Source organism: Clarias gariepinus, chromosome 28 (genome assembly GCF_024256425.1).
Source record: "Clarias gariepinus isolate MV-2021 ecotype Netherlands chromosome 28, CGAR_prim_01v2, whole genome shotgun sequence".
In the NCBI taxonomy this organism is placed as follows: Eukaryota; Metazoa; Chordata; class Actinopteri; order Siluriformes; family Clariidae; genus Clarias; species Clarias gariepinus.
The window spans coordinates 18,443,051-18,463,660 of NC_071127.1; the positions used below are offsets into that span (position 1 = coordinate 18,443,051).

A 20,610-nucleotide genomic window follows, 5' to 3' on the forward strand; every position below is an offset into this window, starting at 1 on the left:
CGTATCGAGCCAATTTAATGTCATGAGGAAGACACAGACAGATTTAGTGCTGGAGAAGTGGAGTATGTGGTGTGTGAAATGAGCTGGTGTGTCTGTCAGGCCTGTTGGAGACAGTGTGTCCAGATAAGAGTGACAGGGATCGCTACGGTTACCGGAGGAGTCAGTCGACACCACCAGCTCAAAGCCACAGCGACAGGCCCGGCCTGGGCCAAGACACCCAAGACCTCTCCAGAGCGTACGGCACAGACACGAGATCCACATCGCAAACACACACACACACACACACACACGCTATCAACACAACACAGACAAGTACAAAACATGGAAAATATGCCGCGCAAAGACTGTGTAGAAGCTCAGGGCAAATCCGAAAACCCAAATACACAGTTTGAAGTCTGAAGCCTCGTCATTAACACACACAGGCAGGGCTTTCATATAAATACATGTATAGATTTTTCAATCGTCATTGACTTATGCTGTGTTGTCGGGACGAATCTGTGCCACTTTGGTTTTAAGGGTTTAAGGAAGGCATTCAGTGTAGTGCAGTCACACACATGACACCAGGTGCGTTAACGCCGGTGCTGGAGAGACGACTCTGGCATTTTACCAAACAGTTTGCATTTCTCCTCCTGCAGGACTTTTGGGGGACGCTTTAGTATTCATGTTACCAGTCTAACACTAACACAGTATAGTCCCCTATATACAGTACATTTATGGTCCAAACTTTTGAAGATATGAACAGGCGTTCATGCGCGTTAGATCAAATGTACAGCGCACATTGTCACAGCATGTATCCTCTTGTTGCAGTACATGCTCAGGAAGCCAATGTGAAGGATGCGGCGATTACGCTGCTACTGCCAAGGAGAGCCAAGCAATAACAATGGAGACAAAAGTCAAGACAATTCTAAAGAACACTGTGTTGTAATATATTACTAATAATTGTGTTAGTATCCTAGTACCTAGACAATGTTTGTTGGACTTACAAACAAATTGGACTTATAAACAAGTTTTAGAAACTGAACTCATTCATACGTAGGGGACTTACTCTAAATAATTTAGTGCTTTGAAACTAAAATAAATTATATATAAGTTATAGAAATAGATTTTGAACATACAATCCTCGCTGTATGGCTTCATGCTGGTGTACTGGTTAGCACTGTCACCTTGCACCTCAGGGTTTGATTCCCGCCTCGGGGTCTGTGTGCGTGAAGTTGGCATGTTCTCCCCGTGCTTGGTGGGTTTCCATCCGGGTTCTCCGGTTTCCTCCCACAGTCCAAAGACATGTAGGTTAGATTACTTGACATTCCCAAATTGAATGATCATGTGAGTGTTGACCGGAGGACCTACCAGGGTTGTGAATGTGGGAATAAATACAAAGCGAATCACCGTTGATCTCCACGATCCTGAGTTGGACTACAGAGGTTCCTGGATGGATGGAGTCCCCACTGGGGTGTGTAGGTGAACAGATACAGACATGTACACAGACAGTCCACACGTTCCCCTGCTCATTCATTCTCAATAGTTAATTCTTAAAGAAGACGAGAGAAAGAGGACGTTACATCAGGATTGGGGAATTACCCTCAGGATAAAACAAAGGTGCAGGGAGTGACTAAGGCTGAGTGTTAATGACTAAGCACTCAGAGGTATGATTCAGCAGGGACATTCAGCTTATAGTGATACGGCTTGTGCTTTCAGCTTTACACACACACACACACACACACACACACACACACGCACACACACGACTCACGTATTCGACAGTAAAAGCACTTTGGGTTCACGGGAGGCAGGCCTGGGTGTATCAGACTCGGTCTTTGATATTCTCATGTTTTCTCTGTTTGATAGTGAAAGACATTGTGTGTAAACAGGACAAACAGGCCAAACAGGATGTGTGTAACATCCAGGATGTTTCAGAGTGAGCTGCCTGCAGTTCCTCACACACACACACACACACACACACACACACACACACACACACACAGGGAGTTACCTTACACTCCACACATATCACTTCTCATTCACACACACGCGTGACGTGTAAGACACCAGGGACAACGTGACTGTTCACTATAGACTTTATTAGTATAATCGCAGGAATTCTGAACAAACTTCACATTTATATACATGATTTTTTTTCCCTTATTGTGAATTAAAGTATTTGCTTTTTGCTTTTTTTGTTGTTGTTTTTGTCACTGGAGCTTTAATGTAATAAACCTCACCGTGTCTTTTATTGTCCTGAGCTGATGAAGGTGATGGAATTCTGTTCAGTGTGTGTGTGTGCGTGTGTGTGTGTGTGTGTGTGTGTGTGTGTGTGTCCAGATATGTGGATCCCGTGTCTGTTTGCGCCTTGCTTTGATGTCTGGTGTGTGATTGTTCTGTTGCACTGTGTAGTACAGTATGAGAAGTGGAATTTCTGGAATTTATATATCTGTAAAATTTCTTCATGACAACGTCCACTGTTATGAGTTTTTTTGCCCAGCTTAAATCAAATGATAGAAATGTTAATACTGTGATATCGTTCATTTTATATATCTACAAGTTGTACAGGATTTTTTAAAACATAATATATTTTATTATTACATTTAGTATATATATATATATATATATATAAAACATATCCTAAATGTTTTTCCTAACATATCCTTTTTTTTTCCTAGAAAGCAAAACAAGACCACATCTCTACTACTCTGTGATATCAGACACTATCTAAAAGTTAAAGCTCGTGTTTATTAAAAAGTTCAGAATTTGTTGAATTTGTAGCTTGATATGTGAGAGAGGTGTGTGTTATTGTGTCATCTGAGTCACTAGTTTTTTTTTTTGTATTTAAATGAGCAATACACAACAAAGTCATTCCCATTAGAACTATTTATTGTAATGGTGAAGATACATACTGAACAAAACAGCATACAAAACAGGTGCCTTGAAAAGAAGCAAAACACACTGAAGTGTTCAACACTGGTGATATCGTTAATGACTTGTGTGTTATAAAGCGGGTGATAGTTCGCCCCTCACGTCACCCCTCACGTCACCCCTCACGTCACCCCTCACGTCACCCCTCACCCCCATCCTCTCCTCCACCTAACTTCAGGGATGTTTGAGTGATAAGTTGTGTGTGTGTGTGTGTGTGTGTGTGTGTGTGTGTGTGTGTGTGTTTTGGTGTCTTATTACCGTCAGGAGGATTTGAATTGAAATCACACAGCTGTAACGTTGCGTCTCTCAGAGAGAGTACATTAATTTTGGGCGAATATGTTCCTTAAATCAGTGAAAGTGTTTTATGTGTTTACTCCAACGTTAAAGTAATGACAAATATAATAATTAAAATTTCAAGTATTTATAGCTCGAAAGAGACGGCTTTCTTCCCAGACCTTCGCTCCTGGTTACAGACGCCACCTGATACTCTCCTGTCTCAGGCTCCCATTGTCATCCCCTCATTACTCTTTCTTCTCTCCGTCCTTCGCGTCCTTGTTTTTAGGTGCTGGACTGTCGAGGAAGAAGTCATTGCAGGCCACGGTGAGAGCGCCCATCAGGATGATGAACTCAGTGAAGTCCACCTCACCGTCATTGTTGGCGTCCAGGTCACTCATCACTCGCTCCACCGCGTCCTTGTCTTGTGCATTCTGGTAAGGGGAGAATGGAAGGAAACAGAGTTACTGTTGTTTCTGTTCAATGCTATTGAAATAGGAACTGAAACTGGGAATGAATTTGGAGTGCGCTTAAACAGAAAACTGGATGGAAGTAAAACAGAATGAACCAAACTATATAATAGACATAAAATCCGTCCATCTGTGAACCTTCGGGAGACCCACTAGGGACCTCCAGTCAACGTTCACACACACAATGGACAATGTGGGAAACGCCATGTAACGCACATCTTTGGACTGTGGGAGGAAACCGGAGGAGACTCACCAAGCACGGGGAGAACGTGAACACAGACCCCAAGGCGAGAATCGAACCCAGACCCTGGAGGTGCAAGGTGACAGTGAAGCCACCATGGCACAATATACAGTACATAAAACAACAACAAAAATAAATAAATAAATAATGATGGGCTTAGTGGACTAAACTAAGATTTAGCAGATCTTAGAATCTAGCTTGTACGTAATGAATAATTAAGTAATAAATTGTTTGTTGAGGCCCCAGGAGGGGAAATGAGGGTATGCATGATTTCAGGCACCTTGTTAATATTTTGAAGATACTTTTGTGACATCATCAATGTCATAATTCTAACATTCCGTGAAGACTCACGCGGTGTAGTGGTTAGCACTGTCGCCTTGCACCTCCAGGGTCCAGGTTCGATTCCCACCTCTGTGTGCATAGCGTTTGTTCTCCCCGTGCTTGGTGGGTTTCCTCCCACAGTCCAAAGACATGTAGGTTAGGCGGATTGGCGTTCCCAAGATTTCCCCTAGTGTGTTAGTACGTGTGTGTGCTCTGCAATGGATTGCCACCCTCTCGAGGGTGTACCCCACCTCGTTCCCTAAGTCTCCTGGGATGGGGTTCCAGGCCCCCCGCGTCCCTGTATACAGGACAAAGCGGTATAGACGATGTGAGAGTGAACACTCATCAGTGTATCATCGCACTCCATGTGGATGGAGAATTATTTTAAACGTGCAGAATGTGTGTCAGTGTCAGAGGTATTTACGCAAACCTCTAAAGAAGGCATTCGAAGTATGTATGCTTACATGCAATAAGCATTTTCGGCACGTTGTAACATGCCACAGGGTAGATTATCTGATACTGCTCTTACGACAGACCTGGTGTGTTTTCCGTTATACTTTTTAACACGTCGTTTTGACGTGATATTACTTCACTTTTCCGAACGTTGTGTATGTGTGCTATAAGTGTGACACATGATGTGTGTTTGTCTTCTCACCCCTAGATAGTTTCCCAATTCCTCCGTCAGAAGTTCTCTTAGCTCCCCTCGGCTCAGCGTGTATTTGTCCCCTTCTTTCCCTGAGTACTTATGGAAGGTCTTGATGAGCATCTGCATGGCGCTCTCCAGGTTAGTGCTTGGTTCTTTAGCCATGCTGCAAACCATTCAAAAGGTCAAAGGTTAAAGACGGTAATAAGGGTAAAGCACTCTTGTCCCAGCCATATGTGAGGTCACATGACTGGCATGGGTGGAGCTTTAGCTCAATTGAAATGGCACAAGCACAAGAAGTTGATGGTGGAACAGAAGCACAATGTCCATTTAGTCAAATTTAAGGTAGAAAGCACAATCCTAGACACCTAAAATGGATTAAGTATCACATTTTCTTAGGTAGGTTTACAAGCTTTCTCATCTAAACTGAGAAGGAGAGAGGGAGGATGGGGGAAATGGGTAGGGAAAAAAGCAGGCACAACATTCTTACACATCACATTTTGAGCGTGGCATCTTGGTTCTTCTGTCTCCAGGCTTGCCAAGCTACTGGGGTTATAGAGACACAAACATAATGGTTAAATGTTAAGAATTCTTTTGTGAAGAAAAAGAAAATGGAAAGAAGCACCTGGAAATGACAAACATTAGTGTGAGGTGAAAGAATAAGATTAGCGTGCGTGTGTGTGTGTGTGTGTGTGTGTGTGTACGAGTTTATCAGCTGCAGAAACACAGTTTTTCTGACTTGGTGAAGTTTTCTCCAACGTGTAAAAGTTCGAATGGAGCCGTGGTAATTATAAAATGTCTGTAGCTTTCCTCTATTTTAATATTTAATATCAGATTCGTGATAAACAGTCGACTGTTGTGAAACTAAACTAGACTAATTGTCTAGAATTACAGCGTAGTTGATGGTCGTTTTTTTTTTGATGGTCAATTTCACTAACATGAAGTGAAACACAAATGTACCCAGGACTCATATTAATGATGCCTTGCACCATCTAATTTCACTCATTAATTCATTACAGACTCTAATTAGGAAGCTCAGATGCTGCTGTGGAACTAATACCTAGAGGCAGCGTGAACTTAAGAACTGCTGTGATGTCACGCTGGTCTCAGCACTCACTAGAGCGTGTCCTGAAGTTACTGCGACTATGGAGATATTTTGCAGACAGACAGACAGACAGACAGACAGATAAGTGGCACAGTTACAGGTTAGACAGGACCATGACAGTATAAGCAGCACCGCGGTGCATCAGTCAAACAAGGAATCCAAGCAGGAATGTGAAATTTGGCACTTTCAGGAAAACATTTCGTTGACATCTTAATTAGTAAAGCAGAAATCTGTAGGAAGATGAATCACAATCAGTCGTGTCATGGATGGAGACATCAAACAGCTTGAGCTTTTCAAACCCGGGTCGGGAGGGACCGTGTCCAGCGCTTTTTACTTAAACTCCGATATAATTAAGCTGATCATTTCAGGTTTAGTGTTCAGTGTTCAGTGTTTAGTGTTTAGTGTTTAGTGCTGGTGAATTATATCACACTTCCAGGTGCCGATGCGAGCGGCAGGAGCTCCGTCTCTGTGTCTCGGGGTTTTTGGTTTTTAATAGTCTATCGTATGGATATGGACATCTCTGCCCAGACCAGCTGTAATCTTTTCATTTATTTAAGAGAAGAACTTCTGACTCAGGAAATCCTTAGACCCCAGAGCCATTCAGCTCTTCAGCGCAGGGACATGGGGACGTGGACTGGGAGATCTGGGCTTAAGGCCCTTCAGCTATGTACTGTACATCACGGTGCTATCCGCGAAACTCTCCCACCTGTTAGCCGTATAGTCGCTGATTTACTCTCGCTGGTAAATATTCTGCCATTAAGCACAGACTCAGTTTCATCACGTTCATGCTGTTCTTTGCACAATTAAAACTATTTCTGCATTTTGTCAGTATATAAAATTGCACATCGAGGTTGCACTGTGATTCTCTTTATTCTTTTTTTTAATTACTTTATTTATATGCTTCCTATATACCGTGTAGTTTATTTGCTCCTTGCATTGCATTAGTAACTTCTGGTCAGTTCTCACATTCTCACCCTGTGTACACTGACGATATAAAGGATGAACAGGGTGCAGTCACACCTACAACCTGTCGAATTGTCTCTATTTCGGCTGGATATCTGGAATTTCCTTCATGATGACATACGGGATCTATCTATCTATCTATCTATCTATCTATCTATCTATCTATCTATCTAAAATCTATTTGTTTATTTACTTATTACTGACTTTAATTTATTTATTACTGACTGGACACTCGGCCCTCAAGGAGTTCAGATGAACAGCTCTGATACACAGTAACCTAGTGATAACAACAACATTTCAAATGAATCTGTCACTTATACTTTAGGGAACAAAGTCACATCAACATGATATAAAGCAAAAAAAAGTGATTGAATGTCTAATAGGATTTATAATCTTAATAAACGATTATAAATATAAACAGTGCCTAAAGAAAGAAATTCGCCGAATCCAAAAAGTTAATCATTCCAAATATAAGTCTTATCCATTCAAATCAAGTCAGATTAAAGTTTTTTATTCTAAAAAAAAAAAAAAAAGGTATTTGCAAATTGACATCTGGAAAACAATAGCAAGCGCAGATGTAAATGAGGCGTCTTCACAAAAAGAGCTGGACAAGAACGAGGCCTTTGGCTGTCCGTCCTACCTGAGTGGTGCTGAAGAGCCTCGTCGTCACAGAGATGCAGATGATAGAAAGAGCAAAGCAACGGATGAGAAGAGCGAGCGTCTCCAGGTCTTAAATATCCTTCACCCCTCATCCGTCCCTCCTCTCACACATCCTCGTCAGCTTATGTTTCTCCTTCGCTCCATCGTCCCCTCCTCCTGTCCTTCATGCTGTCTTATGTTCACCTACTCGATCATGCAGGGAAACTTAACACACACAGATGGCTTTGGAGTGCTTTATTTATTTTTACTCCATTTGGTTCTGTAAAGCTGCTCAGCGACAACGATGACAGTTAAAAGCAAATGGAATTGAATGGGATTGAACAGAAGAATAACAAGTTTTAAAACAGTACAGTTTTGAGTCGATGCATTGAGATTGTGGGTGTTTAACTAAACTAACCACAGAGTTGTGTAGCAAAGCTGTACGTTATTCATCGACAGAGATCTTACATGATCCATCGGATTAAATATTTAGGGAGATTTAATGGATCTGTCGAGAGTCTCAGTGAGAAGACCAAGCTAATATTTAATCTGAACTGGAGTACGCATGTCCGGCCCAGTATGTGTGTGTGTGTGTGTGTGTGTGTGTGTGTGTGTGTGTGCGCATATCTACTATTGTTATTAAAGAATGTTCGGTATTTTATAAAACGCCTCTGTTCAGGGTTAGTCAGGAGGAACTAGGCCTTTGAGAACAAACTAAATCTGTTTGATAGAGTGTGTATTCTGGTGGACACACATGACCAGCATGTTTAAGGCAGGAGATGAGAGCAGTGAAGATCCTGTGAACATACTGTATATCCACATCAAGTGCTGCATAATAAAAGATGGTAGCGATTGTCGAGCTAACCCGAGGAGGCTGGCACACTGGTGTCTCATATCGCTTTCAAGTGACGGCGCATTGATAATGCTAACGTAATGGAGCCCAGCGTCACAGCGTCAGCCACACCAAAAGCAAACACAACTGTAACACAGCCAAGGGTTTACTTAGGCGAGGTACACACCGCCTCCACTTACATGTGCTCGAGTTAACAGTGTGCAGGCTTAAAGAAAAGAAGTATTTATTCAAATACGAAGAAAAGTAGTGTGTGTGTGTGTGTGTGTGTGTTAAATAAGCATACAGTAGTGGAGGTTATTATTTATACCATGTGTTTATTGTTTTCAAAAAACTGAGCGATTGCTTCTGTCTTTGTCAAACACACTGAATGATTTTTAACACACAGCTCCTTGTTGCCTTTTACACAGCTATTTAAAAATGTAGTTGTTATTTATATATTTATATATAGCGCAATTTTTCAGACATTAGGGAAAAAACTGCTTCAGAGTAGATGAAAGCGTAAATGTAACAATATATAAATCTAAATAAAGTAATATTTCCAGTTTCAAGCCATTGAGACGTTATCAATCGAGGGTAGAGCTGGAAAATATACTGTATATACTGTCATAGACATGGTTAAGTAAAAAATGGATAATTGTAATAATAACTGACCGATAAGGACATATTTGTTAAAAGATACAAACATACATACATACTGATACATACTGAACATTTTAGTGGTCATTGAGATGCTTCTTATCATTAGTGTACGAAATTAAAGCCCCAATTATAACTGTAAAGGACTGAGGTTATGACGGGCGATACGTTGTGCGCATGCACGGAGCACGGCCGCGGGGTAAACGTGAAGCAGTGAACCACACGAGCAGGTGTTTTAGCATCGTATGCCGATCTCATTCATTCCCAGCAGCACACCAAACTAGATATTATATAACCCTAGGGGTTAATCCCAAATATTAGCAATTGATAAGACAGGCTAGAATTCATGTTAAGAAATAACACTCACATAAATGTGAAATAACTTATTAGAGAAAGTGCATTTTAAGACAAATAAGAATGATTATACGAGTCAGAGCCAAATTTGTTAGATACATAAAAGACACCGCCGAAGCAGGACCATCAGGGGTCGAGGAATTCTGGTCCAACACTCTCCATGGGTTTGTAATTGTTAAGACATTGTTAGCACCTTGTTTTCCTGGTTTTATAGCAAACAAATCTAGCTGAATAGGGAAGAAACACCAAACACATGTTGTATTACTGAGCGTGTGGCACATAGAGGAATGTACAAGAGGCGTTCAAGTCAAACATCAAGTGCATTAGTGTAGCAGGGGATTATATAGAGAAATAACTGTCCCGCTTTGACTTGAACGCCCTTCATAGAGCAGAATGAGATTAGACGAGATTAGACCAGAAAGGAAGAGAGTATGAGAACACACAAGCTACAAGATAAATGGTCAAAGAAAACTGTTTGTTTATTGTCATGCAAATGAATCTTCATTCAAGTTTGGCAGTGCCATGACAGTTAGCGCGATATTAGCTACGAAATTGTTAAACTGTGTTAGCATACATGCTAAAGCAAGACACAGTGTACAAGGCATATCTAACTGAACATATACAGTATAGAAACCTAAACAGGGGTGTGTGAGTGTTTCACGTACAGTATGGGCGTACCGTTGTTTTTCCAAAAGACACCAGGGTCGTTTAATTGAACACGCCAATGACAGCATCACTTCTAATCATATTGCTAGAGGTACTTTATAACACATTTAAAGATCTGTGTTGTAATGTAGTGTTAATGTAAATACAAATACAAATACTACACTTTAAAATGATAACATACAATACATATACATATACATTTTAGTTGTGTTTATTTAGACCAGTGGTTCTCAAATCCGTCCACACGGCCCCTCCAGACACTCCCCAGTTTTCTTTTTCACTGTGTTGTGTGAGTTAGTGTAGAGCAAAAGGTTATTGATCTGGAGAGCTGGAGAGGGTCGGAGGACTGGTTTGAAAAGCACTGCTTGAGACAATAAACAAAAGGACGTCCAGATAATCTTGAGTGGTTTATGCTTCATCTAGTGGTACAAATTGTAGTGTTTGTCAAATTTGGTTAGCTGTGAAATAGTAAAAAAAAAAAAAAAAACACAGAAATGAATCAATGATATAATATCAGGGCTTGAGATGTTTTCATCAACTGTCTCAAGTGCCTACGTGCGCTCTACTACTTCTACCACCTCCTCCACATTTTCCTCTTCCTCCACCACTTCCACCACTTCCACCACTTCATCCTGCTCCTTGGCTGACTCTTCCTCTTTCGTAGGCTTTTCTTCTTTCTCGGGCTCAGGCTCAGCCTTCAAGGCTTCAGGGACCTCCGACTGCGTTTCTGGGCCTGAATTTGCCACCTGGGTCTCGTTGGAGGAGCGCTGCTGACTGACTGCCTGGGCCAGGTATCCCACTAGGTGCATGTACTCCTGGAAGCTGACTTTTCCATCTTGGTTTTCATCAAGCCCTTGACGCATATCCTTGATAGCCTTAGAGCTGTCTGTGTCCTGTAACACCAACACACACATTTTTACACTTTTTAGGTTAAGTGCACAATGCATTCGTGTTTGTCCAGACATTCATTAATCATTTCTTATTAAGACTCAAGGCAGTCATTCTTTCATTCACCATCTCTAACTTCTCATTTACAAATGCCAGGAAGTTATCCAGTGGTTAGCACCATCGCCTTGCACCTCCAGGGACTGAGTTTGGTTTCCCCTCACAGTCCAAAGGCATGCAGATTAGACCAATAAATGTTCCCAAATTGTGTGTGAAAGATTATGTGAGTGTATGTGTGTGTGCCCTGCAATGGATTGGCTCCCTGTCCCGGGTGTACCCGACCTCATGCCCTGAACCCCCTGTGATAGACTCCAGGCCCGTGACCCTGAATACAGGATAAAGCAGTACAGAGTGATAGTGAGTGAGTGAGTTAATCATGATACATAATGATAGATTGTTTATTTTAAAGTTCGTTATGCATCCATCCATCCAGCTTTCTCTGTAGTCCAACTGAGGGTCGTGGAGGCCAATGACGACCCGTGGCAGGACCTCCGTGGGGACGGGAGTTAGCCTAATCTGCATGTCTTTGGACTGTGGGAGATTAAACCGGAGCACCAGGAGGAAACCCACCAAGCACAGGGAGAACATGCAAACTCCGTGAACACAGACTCCGAGGTGGGAATCAAACCCGGACCCTGGAGGTGCAAGGCGACGGTGCTAACCACTAAGCCACTGTTTCGGCAAAGTGCACTACAATCAGGTTTAAGGGATGCTACATTTGAGTCATAGACCTTTCCATGCTGAATAACTATGAATAGACATGGATTTCCTTTTGTATGATTTAGCCTGGCCTTCGGTCTTCCTGGTATAGTCTCCAGATACACTACCGCCCTGAACAGGATAAAGAACTTACTGAAAATGAATGAATGATGATTTAACCTATTAGCAGCTTTACTCCTAGCATGAAACAGGATATGGAGATACTTAACCGGTAAATGAAATAATGTTAGAACCAAATGTATTGTTGTCAACTGATGAAATTGTGAATGATGGGCCTTGATAACTGCTGTGGATACTCACCGTCAGTATGTTCTTCAGCTGGTTCTTCACTAGATTTTGGAAGTCCTTTTCTCCAAGGTTCTCCTTGCCTTTTGCTGACTTCAGGAAAACTGACACCACTGTCTTGATAGCTCCTTCCATGTTTGCTCTTTCCTTAATACAAACATGAAGAGAAGAATTACATAAAGAATTATTGATATAAGGGCATAAACAGGCATATATATTATATGAAAATTTCCAAAATTAGACAGATTATCTATGCAGAAACTTTAAAAAGCTCATGTTAGTGCCTCTGAGAACATATTTAGCGTGGAACAAGCTTGCTGAAGAGTTAAAGAATGTTCCTTATAAAATATGGAGTGTCAAGGTTGTAATGCTGACCAACGACCCTGGACCATCACATGCTATGGGCAACGCGTGAGCAAAAAAAGTCTCATTTGTACACAAGATGTTTGGCTCTTTGATGGTCTTTGGCTGCTTGGACATTAGATACTTCAGCTTCTTTATCTAGAAAAGTGAAGTGAGTTCTGTGTATGAAAGTCTTTGGGCTGACAGTTGATTGCTGATAAGGGAAGAGAGAGGAGGGAGTCGCCTGAGTGACTCTGATGATCTTTGATAGGTCATCTGATCTCCTGAAGGCCTGACTGCACAGTGGCTTTGTGTTACCTGAGGGATTACCTGAACCCAGACCATTTCTGCTCTTTCTATAGCTTGCCAGCTGTAATGCATTTAACACATTCTCCGTTCATGCATTCCCTCTTGGCCATGTGCTGATTCAGCTGTTCGTTTCTTTCGCTCTGTCACATAACATTCCTCATGTCAACAGCAGCTCCCAGTGAGGGAACAAGCAAGATGCGTGCCAGAAATGCATGTGAACAATGAAACAGAAACTGATAGAGACAGTTAAGAGCAACAGAAAACAACCAAACGTTTGTTAGAAGCAGGAATTCCATGCATGGCTTACTCCAGCTCCTTCAAACTTGACTGGTAAGTTTGATGAGACCGAACGTTATCTTTGAGACTTCTAGGCTACGCCAAGTCATGACATCCGAGAGTCAATTTCATTATAAAATATCATTAATAAATGTATAATGTTAATAAAGGTTTTTTTTAAGCGTGCACGCTGCAGTCTGAAGCCACATGCAGATGTACAGTGTCCAATCAGGAAACCTTGCTATTAGACTAATTAACAGGGGGAAAAACAAGCTGACATAGTAGTAGCTTATTAAAGTATTTGGTTTCATAGAGCGGTTGCCAGAGCGATGAAGGCACTACCGTGTGAATCTCTGGCATACGGAACCCACGCTGGAGATCATGCTATCAAACCCAACCATTTCTGATTATCCAGCCAAGAACTTCAGTTCGGACGCATCTATTAGAAATTCAAAGTTATTTTACTTTCTTTCAGTCCTTGGAAGTGTGTAGACTCTTTACTTGATTTCCTGACTTCACTGGAAATCTATGTATCACCTAAACAGGTGAATTAGGAACATAGATCCTCACAGGAATGACACCATATATGTGATACACCCCTTCAAGGGACCTATAATTATTTATCATCTTCCCCTGACTGTAGGGACTGGTGTGGGAAGCCGAACATGTCCTGAGGTCATCTCTGGGAATGTCTCTGCTCAAACTGGACAACAACAGCCTTCTGAAACAGCTCATGCATTTCTGGGATAAGATCTTCAGTGGCATGAGAATGTTCAGTCCTGGTACTACGGCCACAACACAGTGCTTCTGTCCAGGGTATGTGCGTGTCTGTGTGTGTGTGTGTGTGTGTGTCTCAGAATGACCGCTGGTGATCTCTGCTATTTCAGGCACAGTTTAATAATTGAAAACAACCCGGTTAATCATATGCAAGTTAAACTCCTGCTGCTTTTTAAACCTTTAACAGTTTATCACCAATTCCCCCTGCGAGCCCGCGGACCCATTATGTCACTAAATTGGACACTAACTGACTTAATCCTCAGGATCCCCCTTCTAACTCATAGCATCATAACTCTCATGAGAGCACACACACACACACACACACACACACTAAAGCACATCATTAAATATATAGCATAAGCCTTGCAGGCTCCCATTTCTCTCTAGTGGGTGAAGGAGATTTGCGTTTCCTCCGAGGCGAACGCGATACACCGTGTGAGCTGAAGGACGATGGTTAAAGTCGCCACACCATTAAAGATTCACACAGAAACGAGCTGAAGCACTGCATAAATCATCCAACGCACCCTGAAAATCTTGGAACCTCTGTAGACCAACTAGGCACTGTGGAGGCCAGTGGTGACTGTTGTATTTATTCCCATTTTTACCACCGTGGTAGGACCTTCGGTCAACATTCACACACTACAGGCAATTTGGGAACGGAAATTAGTCTAATCTGCAGGTCTTTGGACTGCGGGAGGAAACCCACCAAGCATGAGGAGAACATGCACATTCCATGCACACAGACCCCAAGGCGGGGATTAAACCCAGACCCTTGGAGATTTTCAATGGGGTTAGAGTCAGGACTTCATGGTGTCCAGGTCATGTGGCTCGTGCTCCCAGAACCAACTGGGAAGAAAAACTCCATAGATGTGATAAACCTGGTCATTCAGTACATTCAGGTCGTCAGTGGACACTGCATGATGAATGCATCACTTTTTGCGCTTCCCTTCTTACCCTGACACACCCATCGCTCTCGAATTGCGTCACGTGACCTTTTTGCATCGCTCCAAAGTCCAGTGTTTTTGTTCTCGAGCAAACTGAAGCCTCTTTTTCCTGATTAGTCTCATTAACAAGTGGTTTTCTTATGGACACACAGTTGTTTAATCCCAATCTTCTGAGTTCTCATCACACTGTGTGTGTCTGGAAATGCTTTTGCTTTCACTATTAAACACGGATATGATTTCTACTGGCCATTTTTTACCACGCAACGCATCGTCTCCAATCACGCTCATTCATGATTACTGTTTCTGACGACGTCTTCCTTCATTCCAGGTTTTAATAATGTGCTCTTAATCAAATTCCTGTCATTTCAGCAATCTCCTCTAGGAACCTTAAAGCAGTGCAGATTGAGACTTTTGTGGATTTTTATATTATTTTATTTTGGTGACCATATACATGAGAAACATGTTGTAGTATCTAAAGTGGATCAACAGACAACATTTGGTGTTTGTCACATCTTTTGTTGCAGCTAACTTCTTGTTGTTGTCGGTCTTTCGGCTGCTCTCATTGATCGCACACAACTTGGCACAGGTTTTTACGCCGGATGCCCTTACTGACGCAACCCTCCCACGTTATCCAGGCTTGGGACCTTGGCACTGGCTGGGGTTTGGGCCTGGGAGGGAACTAAACCCGAGCCTTCCGCATGTCAGGCGAGAAACTGACCACTGAGCCACCAATGCCCTTGTTTGTAGCGTTCAGAGGAAAAAATCACTTCAGGCAATGTAGTGTATAACAGAAGGATGCAGCAGCATGAAGAATCCATTTGGCCCAAAATAGATTGAGATTTCTATATTGAATTATATAGACTGGCATGGGGAGCGGTGTGAGCGACATTCCTGCACCAGTCAGCTCTAATGACCTTCCATTTTGAGCTTGTGCTGTGCGAGCAAAGTTAAAAATATCCCCTAATAATAATAATAATAATAATAATAATAATTGCTCTAATCTTTGTAGTTTTTTGTACTAGTCCTAGGCAGGTTAATAATGCAGTTAATAACTCTGTATGTAGATTACAGTACACTGGATCATGGAGGAGGTTAAAGTTACATGTTAAGGAAATTCCTAAGCAAACCCTTCTTTAGTGTGCACAGCTCGCCATGTTACAGCAGGACACAGTGTGTGTGTGTGTGTGTGTGTGTGTGTGGATCATAAGGTTCAGGTTCACTTTTATCCGCCAACAAAAAGTTACATTGTTACTGTTTTCAAGTAAACAATAAAGGCGCGACTCGGAGTCCCAGTCCCAGTCCGCGTCTCAATCCCAGTCCGCGTCTCAATCCCAGTCCGCGTCTCAGTCCCAGTCTCAGTCCCAGTTGGAAGGGCGGATCGGAAACGTGGCGCTTCACCCCCGCCATCAGACAGCGCGCGAGGAAGCCGCATAACATCTGGATACAAAGTGGCGCAGAAAGAAAAGATCAAAGAGCCGCACTTACCGTCTCCACCACTCCAGCACTCAGGACTCTGACTGAACCGGGTTTAACGCCGCGTCTTCACTTCCAGCCTTTTCTTTAGCAAGCTGGAAAAAAAACTTGTCAAACTAGAAGGACTGGAGATAATCTCTTCCGCGAATGGGTTTTTTCCTCCTCTCTCTCTCTCTCTCTCTCTCTGAACTTTTTTTCCTCCCTCTCTGACAGTCAGAGGGCGTGTACACTGGAGAGAGAGAGAGAGAGAGAGAGAGAAGCAGATATCTGCGGGAATGCTGGAACTGTTTCAGAGGGAAAAGGCGTTTACATTCTAAACACACAAACCGTTTCATTTCACTTCATGTGCTTTAGTGGGATTTCAGGTTCAATCTGCTGTGATATACAACACACTGCATGGGGGAGGGAGGGATTTACTCTGGGACTGCTGAACACTGTGTGTGTGTGTGTGTGTGAAATGTTTTCCACAGTTGAACAGTAAAATCTAGGCCAGCTCTTGGTGTCGCTGCATGAGCAGTTTCTCATTAAAGAGCAAAAAAACAGATTCTTTCAATACCTAAGCTTTGTCTCATAATGAATCCCACCACAATATCTGGACAAACATTTCCAACGGCTTCCCTTCTCAGAACTTAGGAGGAAGTCAGTTAATATGCTGGATTACTCATCAGGCAGTTACAAGTTTAAATCTCATTATCACCAACAGGGTTTAATCCTTAACCAGGAGCATTAATTACCTTACGCACCTTACTCATGGTTCCATGTGCTACATTACATTATCAGCCCATACCATAGTGTTTCCTGTGTGTGTGTGTGTGTGTGTGTAATCAAGCCCAAGGGCGGCTCCACCCTGCTTGTACGACTGTACCTGTCCATGTAAGAGTGCGTAAACAACAATCATTCCTTTGTTGCAGGCTACCTCTTATTCTGTTTAAATAGGCTCGGTCACATGACCAAAAGATCCTCCTTCTGCTCAAGCCTCAGGGCACATAAGCTGCATATAGCATGAAAAGTTTGAAAAGTTTACTAGACCAGATTAGCAGTTTGGTTGCAAGCAAGTTGGGCAATGAATGAGTTGTAACAAAAGGGAGTTGTCTTGTTTTGCCTTAGCAAATATGGCATTTCTAAGCCATGCACATGAACGTTGCTTCACCTGTTACTGAGCCATACACATCACACAGCTGTGTGTACTGTTAAAACTATTTTAGCATCAAAATGATTCATAGGATTGCACACACTGCATTGAGAATAACAAATGATCCCGGTTAAACTATTCCTCTAATGTTAAAATTCATAATTACTGTAAAATAAAAGGTTAAAAATCAATTCACTATTTGTTTGTGGTTCCTTGTTGGGTCTAAACCCTGACCCATCTGATATTTTCAGATTAAGGCGTTTAATAGCTTCTGCATCATTATGCTGATTGTTAAAGGACCGTTCACAATGTATGTAGGAGCTTTTACTTTAAATGTGTGTACATGTGTTATGAGTGAATGGAATGATGATTAAGCAGACCCGCTTTGACATTAAAATTAAAGACCAGTGTGGAAAGAATTCTTAAATCACTAAGTCACACAGCTGAAAGAATGTCTCTTTGGCTAAATTCACAATAAGATCTGTTTTTTCCATTTAAAACTTGACACAATGTTAGGTAGCCCTCTACTGAGTTAGGAACACAGACAAGCAGAGAGAGAGTGAACTAAACAAGTCACATGTATGTAATCCTTTATTACAGGGTTCATAAAAGCAAGATAATAATTATGACTACAACAAAAGCTTTTTTGTGTCACATCTCTTGTCTTTGTCAATGGTTAACTTACACTCTTTTGTGTTCGAGCAAGATGGGAAGGTCTTGTGGCTCTGTTTGACCTGAATTGCTTGCATGTGTATGAGTGAGATATTTCAAATTGTTTGCCTTTAAAGTTATTGGCTGAAGCCACCATGTGTGCATGCCAGTTTGCCAATCAGCTGCCAGAATTCCTGAAATGTCAGTTCCCCATCATTGTTCTCATCCAAGGAGCTCATGAGATGGTTGATCACAGCAGGATCGCTGGCATTCTGCAGGAAATCAGAAAGGCACTTTTATTAAATTATGCAGCAAGATGCAGGAACACTATTGCAGTGAAGTAGGAATATAAACTCTCTAAAACATTCCTTTTTGTGAGTTAATGCAAAAAAATCCCTCAGATGAAGCACCACTGCTTTTTGTTTCCTTCACTAAGCTGACCAAGCTACTGTTTATGGTCTAAATGTACACTGAGTTTGCTTATTGCACGGGGTCCACCAGGCAAGCAGATCCCAATCCGATCAAGCACCCATATGGGATGCGCTGGATAAACATGTCTGATCCGATGAAGGCCCCATCCCACAACCCAAAACACCCAAAGGATCTGTTTCCAACGTCCTCGTGCCAGACACCACAGCACACCCCAGAGGTCTTGTGAAGTCAGACCCCGAGGAGCCAGAGCCGCCCAAGAGGCACGAGGGGAACCTATACAATACTGGGCTTAATGTTTAGTAATGTTTTGGCTGATTGGTGTATTCAAGAGCCTTTGATTGGATAATTACTGCAGCGATTAATGTTTCAGCTGCAACAATTCTTTTAAGCCTAACTGACGTTCTTGAGTAACTTCACATTTCTTAAACAGTTATTTCATAAGAAAAATCCTGTGGCTATAAACATGAAAAAACATGTCTGTGTATCAAAAGGGTAAAATTATTGTCGTGTACAAGCAAAGAATACAGATATGGTGATTGCTTAAATCACTGGAATTGGGTTCCACACACACACACACATTGTGATGAGAACTCTAAATGGCTAAACTGAACAGCTGTGTGTCCATAAGAAAACAACTTGTTAGTGAGACTCATTTAAAAAAAAAAGGCTTTAGTTTGCTAGAGAAAATAAAGTTTAGACTTTGATCGATGGAAAAAGGTCACATGGTCTGGTGAGTCCAGCTTGACCCTATTCCAGAGCGATGGTGTGTGTGTCTGGAGACAGTGTTAGGATCTGGGGTTGCTTCAGTTGCTCAGGTCGAGACTCAGCAACGTTATGTGGCAATAAAATGAAGTCAGCTGACCACCTGAATGTACTGAATGACCATATATGGAGTTTTTCTTCCATAAGGCACGGCCGTATTCCAGGACTCAGATTGTGAAAGAGCGGTTCTGGGAGCATGAGGAATCATTTCCACACATGACCTGGTCATGTCATGTGTCATGACCTACTGTAAACCCCACAAGTCTTCAGGACGTAATGGAGGAAGCTTTACAGAGCGGTTTGATTCTCTGATCATGAATACAAGATCTCGGTAAAATGAATGCAACTCTGGATAAAAAGAAATGTTGTGACGAGGCAATGTGAAACAATGCTACAGAGAATAAGCATTTTAAAGGTGTTCCAAAGAAATATTAGTGTGTGTGACCTGGTTTTGACCAGCTGGTATATAACACTAATAGTACAATATAAGCACAAACGTGAGAATAGTAAATAGAGGGTCTGACCTTGACAAGATTTGGTAGTTGGGATGCAACAAGACCCTGGAATTCTTCTTTGCTCAGAGTGTGTGAGCTGCCGTCTTTAGCAGCGTAGGTCTTGAACTGGGCCACAAGGACATTAATGGCAGACTCCATGTCTAACTGGAACGGGAGTTTTACACTAGACAAAACAATCATAAGACAAACACACTCATTTCTTTTAGAAATAGTGCACGTCAATCCAAAAACAACCAAAACAACCTGGTCCAGGTGTCCTCCACAATCGCTGAACAGGTTTGCTTCTAAATCAGTTACAGATTGTTTTCACAATGACTGAATTAAATACACAGATTTCTCAGCAAAAAAGCAAAACTCACACTGAAGGCTAAAGACATGTTAATAACAGCGCAGGTCCGGCATCATCAGTTATTCCAATAAAAAACAAATGACAAACAATCTTAATTTCAGTTTTAGCAAATATTATAAGTAGATAATAGCCAAACGGTTTTACTATGGAGTAGAAAAAAAAAAGTTAGAAAGAATTTAAGAGAGCGGGGAATCGGTTTACCTGAGGAGAGTTGTGTTGTGAGAAGAAGCGAGCAAAGGTGTGTTTCTTTTCATTCTCACCTCGACTTTTATTCCCTTCACCATAAAGCACAGCTCAGCGGAAAACTTTTTCCCCCAAACAGAACTCAGATTTCACACACACAGTGAAGATGCTCTTATCTGCTTTGAGGATCTTTCCGTTGCAAATAAAACAAACAACCTGCTTCCATAGTAACACTCATTTAATGGGAAGATTAGAAACACATACAGATCAGAAGCAGACTATAAGCATTTCATACAATTTAATAGTGTTTTAGATGCAACAACGCATCTAATTAAATTTAACGTCACATATTATTCATATATATATATATATATATATATAAACATATTTAAAGCAATTCAGTGTGACCCATAATTAATTTATCGTCCGAGTCGAGTTGAG

General features: G+C 41.7%; 3 protein-coding genes across 4 annotated transcripts; all 3 read right to left on the reverse strand.

Moving 5' to 3' along the window:
• Nucleotides 1-3,078: 3,078 nt before the first annotated feature.
• Nucleotides 3,079-7,668, reverse strand: s100s (S100 calcium binding protein S). Of its 2 annotated transcripts, none has more exons than XM_053490051.1 (3): nt 7,567-7,668; nt 4,871-5,024; nt 3,079-3,617 (listed from the first exon to the last, which is right to left on the reverse strand). In XM_053490051.1, the coding sequence occupies exons 2-3, from the start codon at nt 5,021-5,023 to the stop codon at nt 3,432-3,434; spliced, it is 339 nt and encodes a 112-aa protein (XP_053346026.1). In that variant the 5' UTR covers nt 5,024; nt 7,567-7,668; the 3' UTR covers nt 3,079-3,431. The 2 variants fall into 2 exon arrangements, with proteins under 2 accessions (XP_053346026.1, XP_053346025.1); XM_053490050.1 differs by lacking the exon at nt 7,567-7,668 and adding an exon at nt 5,349-5,393.
• Nucleotides 7,669-9,864: 2,196 nt separating this feature from the next.
• Nucleotides 9,865-16,394, reverse strand: s100u (S100 calcium binding protein U). The gene is made up of 3 exons (XM_053490078.1): nt 16,158-16,394; nt 12,040-12,171; nt 9,865-10,967 (listed from the first exon to the last, which is right to left on the reverse strand). The coding sequence occupies exons 2-3, from the start codon at nt 12,157-12,159 to the stop codon at nt 10,626-10,628; spliced, it is 462 nt and encodes a 153-aa protein (XP_053346053.1). The 5' UTR covers nt 12,160-12,171; nt 16,158-16,394; the 3' UTR covers nt 9,865-10,625.
• A 1,456-nt stretch (nt 16,395-17,850) lies between these two features.
• s100a11 (S100 calcium binding protein A11) lies at nt 17,851-20,292 on the reverse strand. Its single transcript, XM_053490080.1, has 3 exons — nt 20,188-20,292; nt 19,647-19,800; nt 17,851-18,200 (listed from the first exon to the last, which is right to left on the reverse strand). Exons 1-3 carry the CDS (start codon nt 20,268-20,270, stop codon nt 18,066-18,068), a joined length of 372 nt encoding a protein of 123 aa, XP_053346055.1. The 5' UTR covers nt 20,271-20,292; the 3' UTR covers nt 17,851-18,065.
• Between the last annotated feature and the right edge of the window lie 318 nt (nt 20,293-20,610).